Source organism: Pelobates fuscus, chromosome 8 (genome assembly GCF_036172605.1).
Source record: "Pelobates fuscus isolate aPelFus1 chromosome 8, aPelFus1.pri, whole genome shotgun sequence".
Taxonomy (NCBI): Eukaryota; Metazoa; Chordata; class Amphibia; order Anura; family Pelobatidae; genus Pelobates; species Pelobates fuscus.
This window is the reverse complement of record NC_086324.1, coordinates 70,401,545-70,416,923: the sequence shown is the minus strand read 5'-3', so window position 1 is coordinate 70,416,923 and position 15,379 is coordinate 70,401,545. Positions and strand designations below refer to the sequence as shown.

The following is a 15,379-nucleotide window of genomic DNA, read 5'->3' as shown; positions in this document are numbered from 1 at the left end:
GACTCCCTCTGCTTCCTCCCGCGCGGCTCTCAGTTTTAGCTGGGAGGAGTGACCGGGGAATCGCTTCCTCCCAGCTCTGTGATGTCATCACAGGGGGCCCGATCACGCTGTTAAAGCGCCCAGCGCTGACTGGGCCCCCTTACAATCCGCATCCATCGGGTGGCCCTGACAGCATGGGCCACCCGATGGACACTTTGGAAGGCGGCCGGAGCTGCAAATGGTCACAGCGGTACCCAGTCGCACGGGTACCGCCGGCTCGCACCCGCCCGCCCGCACTAACAACCTGGAAATCCCTACCGCCCACCTGGAATCCTGAAACGCCCACTAGTGGGCGGTAGGGACCAAGTTGACGAACCATGGTTTACATTGTGCCCTTGGGACACCTCTAGTGGCAGTCACTCAGATGGCCACTAGAGGTGCTTACTGACGTTCAGCGTCTCGATGCTGAACTTTCCCAAGAGAGATGCATCTCTGAGTAGATGCTGATTGGCCAGGGTTAAGATCATCAATTAAGATCATCAGAATTGACCATCTGAGCCAATCCAATGCTTTCCCATCCACGACAGATCCACGCTATAGAGCAATTGTATCAAGAGACTGAAGTTCTATTTTTAATGTAGCCTACAGCGCTTACACACGTAGCTAGCACCCAAACTCTCTATTTCCATCTAAAATAATGGTACTTAGTAATGATTTTAACATGACTTTATTTATCATCGTTGGTTTGAGTTGTAGATGCATGTAATTATAGAAAAAATAAAATATATATAATTTTTGTGGTCACGGACGATAAGCCGAGTTATAGTTGGGGTGGAGTAAGTCGGTTGTGCCGAAACCAACGTTTGGGTAGGCCTGTAAAAAGAGGATTCACCAAAAATGATTGGCTTGAAAAGGGGATTGGTGGGTGGGCTAAACCAGATTGTATTGGCCTAGAAGAAGGGGCGGCCTGTGTATTTATAGACTGGGTAACCCCTCCTCCAACTTCAGGCTCCGCCTTCCTCTCTCTAATCTATATATACTTTTTTTTTTTTTTAACTTGGGGCACTGAGGTTGTGATTCCATTGCTGTGTAAAGAGTTAAAAGGATTTGCGTTTGTCTGTTTTCCACCTCTTTTTCCTCAGAACTCTATAGTGAGACCCTAACTGCCCAAATTCTATCTATCTATATATGGCCACCTGTGACATGGGGGCACCAGATGTTTCCCTACCACGTCCTCTCCGATAAAATTAACAGACAGAGCATCTAATAGCACATTCTGTTTATAAGCAATAAGGCACCATGTGTTGAGAGAGCATTGCAAAGGCTGCTACTAACCTGCTAATTTCCCTGCCAATTGTATTTCCCCCTGTGTCAGTTCGGCAGACTTTCACTGTGTCCTTGTACACAGTTCTTATCTGTTATTTGCCTAAATACAGCAGGACAGCCTGTGCTTGATTCCAGGTGATTGTACAGCTCTAGTCTCTCTTTAACAGTATTTTCCTCTTCAACACTTCTAAAAAATTACCCCATTTCTCTTTCCATTAGCAGGGCTAATGGATATTGGAAATCCTATCACGCACAAACTTTACAAAACATTGCAGACAAATGCACATTGTCATGTGAGATAGATTAGTATGTATCGCTTCTTTAGAGGGACACTCCAGACCACTAAAGCACTTTGTTTCGTTATGTGTGAAGTGCGTCCCATTTAAATTTTTGCAAAAAGTGTAGATTTCATTAGAAAATTACTCTTTTATAAACTAACCTGGTAACAACCCCCTGGTTTTCAAGCAAACAGATCATGTTACTTCCTGTGGATGTTTAGTTCAGTGGAGCTAAACTCAAGGGGCAAAAATTGCACAGAGTACCTGTCTTGCAAAGATTTCTCATCGAGCTGCATTGGGAAGTCTGTGATTGGGGAAAGTCTGGGCGGGGTTAGAAGGGGAGGACTTGTAAAGTGAGTAGACAAGAGAACTGCACCTGTTTTTAGATATAACTCCAATGAAGAAATGCATTATTAAATGCATGTGGTATATATTGTAAACAGTTTGTTGTTTTGGGGTGGGGTGGCAAAAGGGGCCTTTAAAATTGCCAAGCTGTGGCTATAGCTTAGTTAGAGAATATTTCCAAATCTGTAGTTTTGGCCTATGTTTTGCAGTGCATCTTTCATTTCTGTACATTTTACTGTTAAGTGAGTAGCTAATGCATATTTATTGAAGTATAAAGTGAATGTGGCGTGGGGACTGCACTATCGTCAGTTTGCCCCTGGGCCGCTGTAGTGGTTATGGTTCACTGGATACCAGTGAACTGTCCTCCACGCTCACGCTATGTTCAGGGGACTCAGACCCTGCAGAGAGCACAGAAACTGCATTTAGTGGGCATGCCTTTCGTGCATTCACGCTGGGCTGACTTCAGATGGAGCCGTTCCCTTTCTGGGTGGGTTCCGTGTTCAAAAGTGTTTGCTTTCTGGTTTACCTGGTTCTGACCGCAACCCGATTGAGATGCTGTGGCATGACCTCAAGAAAGCGATTCAACCCAGACATCCCAAGAATATTGCTGAACTGAAACAGTTCTGTAAAGAGGAATGGTTAAGAATTACTCCTGACCGTTGTGCACGTCTGATCTGCAACTACAGGAAACGTTTGGTTGAAGTTATTGCTGCCAAAGGAGGTTCAACCGGTTATTAAATCCAAGGGTTCACATACTTTTTCCACCTGCACTGTGAATGTTTACATGGTGTGTTCAATAAAAACATGGCAACATTTCATTCTTTGTGTGTTATTAGTTTAAGCAGACTGTGATTGTCTATTTTTGTGACTTAGATGATGATCAGATCACATTTTATGACCAATTTGTGAAGAAATCCATATCATTCCAAAGGCTTCACATACTTTTTCTTGCAACTGTATCTTCCACGTCACTGTCCCACCCCCTTCATGATTCCCATGACGCCAGAGTTGGGAGGTATTCGTTTAAACTGGTATGCAGTTTAAATGCATCGTGCATTATGTGTAGATTAAAAGCTATGCTCTGCTCAAAATTCATTGAAACCTGCGAGAAATTGCTGGTGGAAGCACATGTTTTCCCTCCAAAAATAAAAACTAAAAACCCTCCAACCCGTCGTCTCCCAGTTTAGTGGTTTTGGCCGAAAATTTGTCAATTGTTCAGCTGTGGAATTAGTTGGCGCTATATAAATACTAGTAATAATACGTTTTATTCCACGTAATGAGGAGAATACATTGCTGGCTGGGCAGTCTAATAGTCTTTTCTCTGTAAATTTTTCTTTTCTTTTTTTTTTTTTTTTTTTTTTGCGTGTGGTTTTATGAATCGGTGATAGTGAACAGTTTTTTAGTTTGCAGTTCCCATGTCTGGCACACGGATAAAGGAATCTAAGCTTTCTTTCAGGGGCCAGGTTTCTCTGATCTGTCGCTTGTTTCTTTGTATTCAGGAGAGGACTGCCCCTGTTACTCCATGATGAAACTTTGCTGTGAGGGGCCTGAGGCTGTATCTTGATATTAGAATGGGCTATAAAAATGTGCCTTGTTCACATAAGTCTGTCCTGGGGCTCATCTCCATGAGTCTGCACACAACACAAACAGGCCTATTTACTAAAGTGGAAAATGTAGAGAAGCCATAATGGATTAGCAATTTTGGTCATACACGTTGGAGCTAGATACGTTCTAAACCCAAGCTATGTTTCAGACTTTGCCATTCTGGACCTAAATATGCAAACATTTTCTAAATTTTCCACTATTTCGCCTTTAGTGAACAAACCTCACATGCTCAATGACTGTTACAATGTTAGGAAACATATAACCCATATTTTATTTAACGGGCATTTAAAACACCGAAGAGCAGGCTATATTTTTCTTTTTTAAATGAAACCATATATTCCACCCATCAGGCCAGTACATAGTCTCCATTCACAGTTGTTGAATTGTTGGTAAGAAGCCTGCTCCATGCTGCCTTATTTATGTACAAAATGGCCCTAGTTTTGTCTTTGAGAGAATCACCCACAATTAATAATCTGGAACCCCATATTACCTAAACGAACAAACAACTAATGTGTGTGTTTTTGTTTTGGTCCTGCTGTGCTGAAAGTGTTAATGTAGTGATAGCGAGGCAGGTAGTGCATGTTTAGGTTAGGATAGACATGAGGTCAGGTAGTAATCTGACAAGGGTGTCGGTCCGTGTGTGCTTTGTTCTGTTGGCCTTTGGAATGGCTGTTAGAATTTAGTGTACAGTGGGTTTCTTTGGCAACAAAACTAGAAGAAGTTGGTGGGTGTTCTATAAGGCCTGCTGGCAACATTAAATAACAAAACTCCTGGTAGCTTTGTTATGCAGGGGTTATTTACTTATGGTGACTGCATACAACCCCTCCATGTGGCCTCATATGGAAATGAGCTACAGTGCTCTTTTGAGGGTTTATTCATTATACAGTGAGGTAAATTAGGAGCCAATATGGCTACTGTGTCATGTGTTGTCATTATCGAGCCGCCCACCCCGACACATTTTATTTATTTATTATAACTAAAAGTGGTTGTTAACTCACTATTTACTGATTAAGTGGTTTGCATTATTGGGTGCATTTTTGGCGATAAAAGAGCACAGACACAACCGATTTTAAAATATATATATTTTTTCTTCTAATCAAAGTTTTTCCTGGTAGTTTGCTGAAGGCCATTATACAGGATTATTCATTAAGTGAGGATTGCTGGGAAAATCAGTGTCCATTCAAGGTGGGTTTCCACAAGGTAGCGGATTTAGAAAACAAATCTTCAAGTCAATTCAGTTTGGCTTAAATGTGAAATTCCCTTAGAGTTTCCAGCAATTCTCATTTTATTGAATAAGCCTGATAGTCACTGCACATTTGTAAAAAACAAACAAACCCTGTTGATTTGTTTCATATATTCATTTTTAATTGAAATATTTCATAAGCGGCTACAATCCAATCACAGCCTAACAATCTGTTTCTCTAGACATTTCATTAACTATGCTATATATGTAAACTGTCCCGTGCTGTGATATGTTCTTCACATAGAATGCCAGTGAGCAGTGCCATCAATCTATAAGGGGTTAAATCGCTTTACTTCCATTACCTTTCCCTGCGTCATGTTCTAATTCTGTGTATGAGAAACCTGGTTCCCTGTGCAATTATCAGTTAGCTGAACTGATTATAGTAACTATCCAGGACCAGTCTTTTGTCTTAGTTCCAGAAAGATAATATCTCAGATGTCTGGGCCAGTCTTAGCAGAACAAGATCCTGCTGTTGCTTGACCTGAAGGAGTAAAGTGAGCCAGTCGGGGAGGGGAGGCTGTTTTTTGATGTGGTTTAGGGGGTATTTTGTGATACATAACATCCCGTTTTAATCTGATCTTAATTTGATTTATACAGATGAAATTTGTAATATTGCTTTCTGGGCAGACTACAATACTTGCTGGGTGAGACTATTCCTTGTAGTCTGACATGGGAAAAATGTTTTATTGTTAACATAATTGCTACTGTACATGTTAATTAGAAATCTAGAGTTGTGAAAAAGTAGAGCCCCTCTGGGTTATAAGTCGTGTAATGGAAATGACTCTCGTGGTTTCAACGCCTCATTGGTATGGTTGTTCAACATAAGCTAGGGCTCATTTTGTCCATGCTGGTCTCAAGTTCGAATTAAATAAAAGTAAACTAATTCAAATGATTCTTATGTTATTACCATTGGACCTTCTATTCACATTTTGAGCTTTTCCAATAGAAATATATCTATTCCGGTTGTGTTTTAATGAGCACTTGATGTCTCTTTTACATTTAGAAATTGGGAGATGTTGATTTATTTTTGAGGTTTTTAATGCTCATAAGTAGACATTAGGAGAACTGTCTTCTAGTTTTTAGACCAAGTGATAAACAAAGTAAGCATGAGAGTGAGTTTAGCTGAGAATGCATTACGACTAGTTACAGGGGTTGGTACGATGCTCTCATTGTTGGCTAATGTAAGGAAATCCTTGCAGCCAGTGAGATGGATGCTCTGAATCTTGGACAGGCTGGAAGTGTTAAAAACCAAGGCTATGTGTCTTCCAGCTGTGGATTCTTTCCTCATCTCTCCCGAGTGGGTGGGAGTGGAATGGCTGAGAAGTAAAAGGGAATATTCTGAATCTAAATCCTTGACTGCCATACTCGTAGCCCGCAAGAGCCTCCTGTAATTTTTTTTTTTTTCACAGAAAAATCATGTAAATCACTCCATATGAGTTTATTTATTGCCTTTTTAAAGCCTCACATGGAATTTACAAAAAAGAACTTCGGCGGAGATTCACAGTGTAGTCTTTCTTACCTCTTAGGCTGCTGTACCCTAAGGATTAATAGACTGTGTCAATTTTTATCTTAAGCCTGTTTATCATGGTTAACCATTGAAGAACCAAAAGTTTAAAGCAACAATGGGAAAACAATGTGTAGCATTGTGCTGTGGCTACATTTCGAGCCCCCCATGTTTATGAACTGCATTTTCAATAGTGCCCAGCCAATCTTAAAGAGTGTCTTGCCTCTTTTAATCAAGAAAATCAAATATGTGGGGGAGATTTAGCACTGTGTTCTGTTCTAAAAAGTGGTGCACAATGTAAACTAATAGAAATAGCCTGCTGGTTTCCATGGTGATTGCCCCACTTTGGGTTCCTCAGGCCACTCCTCGGATTCATTTCAGGGCTCTATCCAATAAATGTGTCTTTACTGTGCTCCCATGATTGCAGCTGACCATTTTGTAATGTTGCATTGAAGCTGATCCTGTATCAGCTACCAGCGCTGTGGAATATGTTGGCACTGCTAATAATAATAATAATTATAGCTGCCTGTAAAAGTTGTTTTCCTAACAGGGCATTATTGCTTCTGTCTTTCAGATGCCTTTGTAAATAGTCAAGAATGGACACTAAGTCGAGCCGTGCCGGAACTCAAAGTGGTACGTATGGATATCTCTGCAGCAAAGCATAACCACGCCATCAGGGCCAATTTTCCATAAAGTTGGAGCTCCCACTTTATTTGATCAAATTAAGCCTGAAAAGGAGGATGAATTGAATAGTACTGAATAGCGCACATAATGAATTACCTGGACTACACCAGACATTTGGAGAGTTGATCAGAGAAAAACGTGTCCCAGTGGCTATTAGCTGGCTATTGGCCTAATATGTTAACTTTCTTTCTCAGTTCCCCATAATAGCCAGTTTATTGCAAGAACACATGACAATCTTCATGGTTTCACACCCTATAATAAATCTTCACCATGATGATCAGCATTATCATAATATTAACAGGAATACAACAATAACGGAGTAAAATTAGCTTCATGAAATCTACTTGTGTATCAGGTACATGTGGAGATGTATTCCCAAGACTTCTGATGTAGATTTCACAAATCTGTTTACAGTCCCCTAGAATTCACTGTTTGGTAAATAAACCTGCTTGCATCTTCCCTGTCTTAATATTTGAAAGTAAACACTTTCTACAATAAAGTCTGTGGGCATACAGATATATACACACATCATACATCCTTTGCACACATAAATCAAAAGAGTAGACCTAAATATTTTTGTGTGTGTGTACATATAGACAAAGAAAGGACCAAGCAAAGACCAGTGAGTGCCCACATGTATTTGATATATTGGAATGTGTGTGTATATGTGAATATATATATATACACACACACGCACACTACAACCGACTTGCGCTACACAGTATAAACAAAAATAACTATATATATATTTTTATATATATATATATATAATATATATATTTTTTTTTTGAATGAAAGTTTTGAAGTTTTGTTCTAAAATGTATTGTATAAATAGTTTTGCAGTATGTTTGTGTGTATTACTGTATTGCTGTTTTCGAATGGTATATGTTCAGACTATATGTTGTATTTTATTTTTTTTTAAACCTTTAGTTGCCCCTGTTACATGTGTTCTCAGTCTAGCTTTAAGCCCTTCGGTGCCCAGTGGGGCTGTCACAAAGGCTTTTGTGTGGTTTGTGTGAGCCTGTGATATTTGATCATGCAGGGCACGCTCCCATATCTGCTTAGCTAGGAGACGCTGCAATCTCCCTCAGAGCAGTGTCTGTGCACCCTAGTATTAAAGGATTCTGCTCCTAGAGATATACGCTACCGTTTTAGGGTTCATTCAAAAGACATCTGTAACTGTTTATCATGTTTTATTTATTGTTCAGCGCTGCAGAATATGTTGGCACTGTAGAAATAATTGTAATTGTTTGAACAGTTGAGACCAGTGTTAATTTTGGCAGCAAATGTCAATTCAGTTTTAGTCATAGTCTTTTGACTAAAGCCATTTTAGTAATCTGAATTGTTTTAGTTTTATTCAACTAAAATTGTTAGTCGACAAAATTAACACTGGTTGAGATGGGTAAGAATCCATCCAGTTGTGGTTAAAAGTGACATTTAGCAGTTTAATTAAGTTTTTTGCCTAACACAAGTGAAAGGGTTGAATGCAGATGATGATGATTTCTCATAGATAATGTTTCATTGTTCATCTTAATGAGGTTCTAAGGGTGTGTTTTACTGTAGCCCACACTCCCCAATGTACCTCTTTTGGGAGGACTTGAACAGAGTATTTAAGAATCAGCTTGATCTGGTAGAAGCTAAACTTTTATCTGATCCCCTTTATACAGCGCTACAGAATTTAGTGGCCCTAAATAAATAATAATGATAATTCTAGATTTATTGTTCAGATTCAGCTGATTTACTGGCCAGGCACGAATCATAAAAAATGCATTTTGCACAAGCACACACGGGTAGTTAAAACATAGCTCTTAACCCCCCTACCCCTCCAACACACACTTTTTACTGTCCATCTTTGAAGGAGTGTTTGCATACTCTCAGGCTGCTTCTGTTGGTATATTAAAATGAACAGGTAACCTCTGACAAGGAGGGTCCTGTGTTGCAAAATAATGCACATAATTATATTTTCAATAGTTTGAGCATTGGTTAGCACACAGAGTTGTTTTTCCATTAAACGGAGGCTGCCTATGTAAAAAAACAAAAAAACTCCAATCTGCACTTGATATGATACAAGCCTGCAGTATGAATTTATCATAAGTTTTCCTAAATCAGATCATTATCGGGCAATTATTTTTTTTCCTTTCGTTAGATTTTATGCAGTTAACAGCAATGTGATTTTGTGTTTGTCTTTCTAGTAACTGCCTGCTTTGTACTTTGTTACCGAAAATGATAACTCTTAAATAATGTAAGAATGATTCATAATCTGTGTGTACCTTTGCTTTGTCTAAGGGCATTGTGGGTAATCTGGCCAGTGGGAAGTCGGCACTGGTACACCGGTACCTCACTGGCACCTATGTGCAGGAAGAATCCCCAGAAGGTAAGTGCACATGTCCTACCTAGACCATCTCTCACTTTTAATAGCTTGCTCTGTAACAATGTGGGACTGTACAGTAAATACGCAATTAACTCCGTAAGCACGTGGGCAGCCTGAAGGCTTGGAAAAGTTAACAACTTGTCTATTGCTTCCAATTAGTCAATGAACCCTTTACAGGTAGATACGGGGCACAGATATAATCCAATAGGAAGTCAATGTATAATTTATTTTTCTTTCAAATGCATATTAAAGGGAATCCATCATCTAATTTTGTGTAAGAGCAAATTTTAATTTAAACAGATTTACATGGTATAGTGTGATGATGTGTTTATGTAGCTCCTAGTCTCATTAAAATTATGTTTGTAGCTTAAGTAAACATTAAAATAGCTCCTCGACTGAGTTTTTAAATTTGTTTTCAGTCCTGCAATGTTGTAAATGAACTACTGCTTCAGGGCCACATTTGATATTTTTCCAGTGATGTCAATGAGGGTGCAGCTCATGGAGTCGTGGAAATTATCCAGTGTGTTATAGTCACGGAATAACATGGAGTAATGGCTTTTAAAGAAACAAAACTCTTATACAGTAAATCTGTTTTTATTGGATTATTGAATAACATGACAATAGAAAAATAATATAAAGGTGTACAACTCACGCAGCACAGGATATATTAAAACTCCATATTCTATATTATTTATGTAACACAAAAAATAAAAAAAATCACAGTTTATTTTCTTCTGCTTAGAAGTATTTTTCCAGTCCACTTAAAGGAACACTATAGTCACCTAAATTACTTAAGCTAAATAAAGCAGTTTTAGTGTATAGATCATTCCCCTGCAATTTCACTGCTCAATTCACTGTCATTTAGGAGTTAAATCACTTTGTTTCTGTTTATGCAGCCCTAGCCACACCTCCCCTGGCTATGATTGACAGAGCCTGCATGAAAAAAAAACTGGTTTCACTTTCAAACAGATGTAATTTACCTTAATTTCACCGCAAGTTATTAACATAGCAGGGGATAAGAACATCTTAATTAAACAGAACTTGCAATAAAGAAAGCCTAAATAGGGCTCTCTTTACAGGAAGTGTTTATGGAAGGCTGTGCAAGTCACATGCAGGGAGGTGTGACTAGGGTTCATAAACAAAGGGATTTAACTCCTAAATGGCAGAGGATTGAGCAGTGAGGCGGCAGGGGCTTGTTCTATACATCAAAACTGCTTCATTAAGCTAAAGTTGTTCAGGTGACTATAGTGTCCCTTTAACCCCTTAAGGACCAAACCTCTGGAATAAAAGGGAATCATGACATGTCACACATGTCATGTGTCCTTAAGGGGTTAAAGGATCACTATAGGGTCAGGAACACAAACATGTATTCCTGACCCTATAGTGCTAAACCCCCCTATAAAAGTAAAAAACTCTCCTTTGTGACATCATCGAAATGGCCGTTTTTTTTTTAGCCAATCCAATGCTTTCCCAGAGGGAAAGCATTGATTTGGCTAAAATCAGCACGTGGGTGGGGCCAAATGCTGTTTTGGTCAATCAGGACCTCCTCATCGAGATGCATTGAATCAATGCATCTCTATGAGGAAAATTCAGCGCCTCCATGCTGAGCGTGGGGACGCTGAACGGCAGGGCTGCTTACTGTGCAGTCCTGAGCCAGGAAGCCACTCCAGTGGCCATCTAAGGAGTGGCCACTTGGAGGTGTACCTAAGGGCAGTGTAAACCATAAATAAGCGTTATGTAAATATAATTCTATATGCTCTGCAGTCACACTATAAATACTGTTTAAATGACACTGTAACATATAAATGCTTACAACACACATTTCATGATAAATTCCTTTTAAAAGCACTGATATATGCTATTTTTTTGTTCATACATTACGCTGGGTGATGCCTATTAATGGCAGATATAGTTCTCACGCTCCCCACTCTGATATCCTTACATTTTGGCTTTGCACATGTTCTATATTTTCACTGATAACATACCCAGTTACGCCAGCTTCATTTTAATGCCCAATGCAAAGAGATCAGACTATGTTTCTGTATTGCTGTATTACTTTGCTGATGTTCTTACTTTGTGCTGTGTAACATGCAATTGGGGGTTCTGCCTCTGTGTTGTGTCTGCTGTGTGCGTCCTCAGCTGGTCTGTGACTGTCTGAGCTCCTTCTCTTCCTTACTGCCTGTCCCGTTGGTTCTTTGCAGATATGGATGCAGGTAAATATACATTCTCTGCGGGCTGAGGAGACAGAGGCGGCTGAGATATCTGACGTAGAGTTTGCTCCTTCTTCTGTGTACCTCCATCTTTTCTCTCTCCGTTTTCCTTCACATCACCTAGTTTGGGTTACTCTCATCCCACTCCCTCTGTCTCCCCAGTGTTGCCCGCTAGACTTTGTGTCACGTAGATACATCATCTGTCTAATGTTCCAAAATGATCCTGAAAGTTGTCAGACTCGCTTGCTATGATCCAGGGTTGGTCAGCCAGTGGCACTTCAATACTCAGCATGTTGAGAGTTGTAGTCCACTAATTATCATTGAGAAGCCTTTTTATTCTAGGTAATGGGGTATCTAGCACTCAGGCTATATAATCTTTGTTTATTAACTAAGCATTGAATTGTAATGAATTGAAAACCAGTTTGTAAAGTCAGGAACATTTTATTTATTTGGAAAAATTCTCAGCCATTGTGACCGCTTGGCTCTTCAGTTCACTGCAATTCAGTTATTAATGAATAAACAAACACCTGTGTGTCACAGGCTAATGTAGTTGTGACTGGGGTGGAGTTATCACCGTATGCAATAACTTATGGTAACAACGTATTATATGCACACAGAAAAGCCAGTTTAAGTTTGATTTCTATCTCAGCGGATCACGGATCCTCAGTGGTCTAACAGTGCACTATGTATCTCGGATGTCTTTGAACATTACACCCTTTATTTTTAGTATGTGAGCATCAAGCACAGCTTTGCTGGAAGCAGTGCAACTGCTATCACACATCTGTCTCTATAGTGAAGACACACCGGACTTATTCACTAAAGTGAATTGCCGGGGATTCAAAGTGAACTTCACATTTTAGGCTGAAATAGCTGAATTGAAGAAAAAAGAAAGCTGTGTTTTCAGTTCGTCTGTTTTTCCCTAAAAGTTATTGTTGTCTTTGAATTCACTTTGATGTTCAGGTAGTGCAAATTAGTGATCACTCAGGTTGGCACGCTACATTTTTCGGAATCACATTTCTCAGCATACTGTTGAATTTAGTTCAGGAAGATTCGGGATGACAAGGTGATCCAGAACTTTTGTATCTCTAGAGGGTGGATGTGGACTGCGGTCTGCTTAGTGCCTGGTGATGTCACTTGTGAGATTACTTTTCCTGCTACACTTGTTCTTCATTTCTCATTATATAGAGTGAAGATGGTCTTGGTGGCATTCATCTTTTCTCCTCTTTTAATACATCTGCCGTACACACTTTATAACATTCCCAACACTCCAATTTGTTTCTCCATTAAGTTTATTTTCTACATATTTTGCCCTTCCCTTTACTCGCTTTCCATTTCTTTGCTTCTTCACCCTATCAGTCTCTTCCCATCACATCCAGCAGTTTTATATTTGCAATTCTCTGTTGCTTTTAACTTCGTTCACGCCTCCATCCCCTGCTTTCTGTCCTCCACAACTCTCTCCTGCCAATACCTTCCCTCTCACTCTCGATCTCATTCAAGACACTCAGGTTATACAGTGTATTAAATTATAAAACACTTCACCGCAATAGACACACTTTTTCTGCCTCCAGCGGTAGAGAGGAATAAACGACTTGCGTTAAAAATTCTCACACATTCTTTACTTCTGCTGAGGGCATTGATTGGCAGAATGGGGAGATAATCACGCAAGACATAATCAATCCATTCTGCTCGGTCAAAGTCATTAACAACAAAAAAGGACCAATGCTTTGAGCCTCCCAGCATTGACTGGGTTAAATAAACTCCTAATGTGGCACTGGCAGGGTCTTTGGGTTCTTTTTCTGTTGTGTTTTTTTTTTTTCCTCCCTAAAGATTCCTGTTCTAGTTGCAAGATACAGCAAGTGTAATCTCATTAAAGAAACACTCTACCCCAGGCCTGTCCAACCTGCGGCCCCCCAGATGTTGCTGAACTACAACTCCCATGAGTCTTTCAATGAAACAGAGAGCCAGGGAATCATGGGAGTTGTAGTTCATCAACATCTGGGGGCCGCAGGTTGGACAGCCCTGCTCTACCCCATAACTACTGCAGTGAACTATCGCACTATGGTGTTTAAAGACTCTATGGGAACCTCCCCCTTGGTTGTGTTTAGGCCATTTTTAAAGCTGCAACGGAGGATCTGGACTGTAGGCACATGGAGAACCCTCCTTTTATACAGTTCTTGAACAGCTCAGCATTTGCCTTAGCGTTATCAACATCTTTTTAATGCTTTAGAATGTCGATGAAATAGTTCAAAACATAGACAGTTTTTCATTCTAGGACTATCCTAAATGAGAAAAATTGTAAGTGACCGTGACGGTTTCACACCTATCTACGAAAGTGGCAATCATTAAAACATGATGCGTAGATATTTATTATAGATATAATAATTTAGCTTATTTTGTATTTAGATTAATACAGCTTTAATTTTACATCACCACTTCTTTCTGATAAGGCACAGAACTGACATTTCATGCAAATCAGCTACACAGTTCTGCCAGTTCAAATTAAATTGATTGTGTATGTGGAGAATGTTTGAGACGTACCCACTCTTTTTTGGCAGTCTGCATTTAGACTTTTCCAGAATTTAATATAGAGAATAAATAAGCAGAAAAGTACTCAAGAACGAACTATCCAGAATGATATGATCAATAACCATTATATATATTTGCAAAATAAATAAGAGCAGGATGTATTCAAACAGTAACATAAAAAGTGCAAATAGACAAACCGTATATGTGTTTACCAAATCAGTAAAACTATATGGACTCATTGCAAACAAATAAATGAGGAGGAATGAGTGCCAAAAATGGTTAAAGTCAAGAAAATGTAGATGTAGAAGGATAAAGCACAAATTGCTGAGCAAGGAGAAAATTAGCGACTTAAAAAAAAGCAAAGGATTGCAATAAAGAGGAAGAATAAACCTCTCTAAAAGCCCCTGTCTGTATAACGCAACCTGGACAAAACTGGCTTTAACAATGGAAAGAAAACTACCCTGATTCTGGAGTGGTGCGTAAAGAAAAAGGGAGGGGGTGGTGAGAATCTATTTTTCGTACAGATCAGAAAATGGGTAGTGTCAAGCTTCCTTCTTACAGGCAAACGTTTTGGACAGAGCAACATTATGAGTACGAACACGGTCTGTGTGTGTCAGGATGGTGTCTAGTGGGAGGTGTTTGTGGGTCACTGGGTGGTTTTGTGGTATCGCTGTATACCCCTTCCTGTTTATGATGTTTTCTGTTGTCCTGTGCTGGTTCCACATCTTCCATCTTGTATATCATTTGTAGTTGGCACCACCTCCAGGGCAGTGCTGCTGTGGAAAAGTCTTGGGAATTCCTATGTAAGGGAATATTTTACATTTGGTCCTTTAATTTTGTGAAACGACAGTACTGGAGGGATAATGTATATTTTGAATTGGATGTGTCCGTCTGTAACTGCAGCCCTGCCCTGTCTGGTCGTCTTAATAAAGGTTCCTCCCCATTTAACCACCCAAAGTGGCATTCTTTTTGGAAGAATATTTGTCCTTGTTCTTGATCACCTGATCAGAGACATACAATTCTTAAGACCATACCTCCGTGTACAGTAGGTCTCTGCAACCTTCTGCCAATACAATCAAATTTTATGTAATTTATTCTGCAGTCAACCAGTTCGTTTTGGGGACTTTGAGTTGTGCTGTAGAATGGCCAGTATGCACAAAAATGCCTTAAAATCCTTTCACCATTGGGGACAACAAACATTTTAATATAGATTAATAGATATTTACAATAATGGCTGTGCAGCATTTGGGCAACTCCTAAAATGGTCAAAGCCATGGCATTTGTAGTGAAACTCTAGCAAACTCTAGC

General features: G+C 39.6%; 1 protein-coding gene across 7 annotated transcripts in view; it reads left to right on the top strand.

The window, feature by feature from the left end:
* AGAP1 (ArfGAP with GTPase domain, ankyrin repeat and PH domain 1) overlaps window positions 1-15,379 on the top strand; it is a 346,045-nt gene that overhangs the window by 179,970 nt on the left and 150,696 nt on the right. For 4 of the 7 annotated variants that reach the window (XM_063430015.1, XM_063430017.1, XM_063430018.1 and 1 more), the window contains exons 2-3: window positions 6,855-6,913; window positions 9,251-9,338. In XM_063430015.1, coding sequence (XP_063286085.1) covers window positions 6,855-6,913; window positions 9,251-9,338 — 147 coding nt within the window. Of the gene's footprint in view, window positions 1-6,854; window positions 6,914-9,250; window positions 9,351-11,536; window positions 11,549-15,379 lie in introns of all 7 variants that reach the window. The other 3 variants (XM_063430016.1, XM_063430013.1, XM_063430014.1) reach the window with 2 other exon arrangements.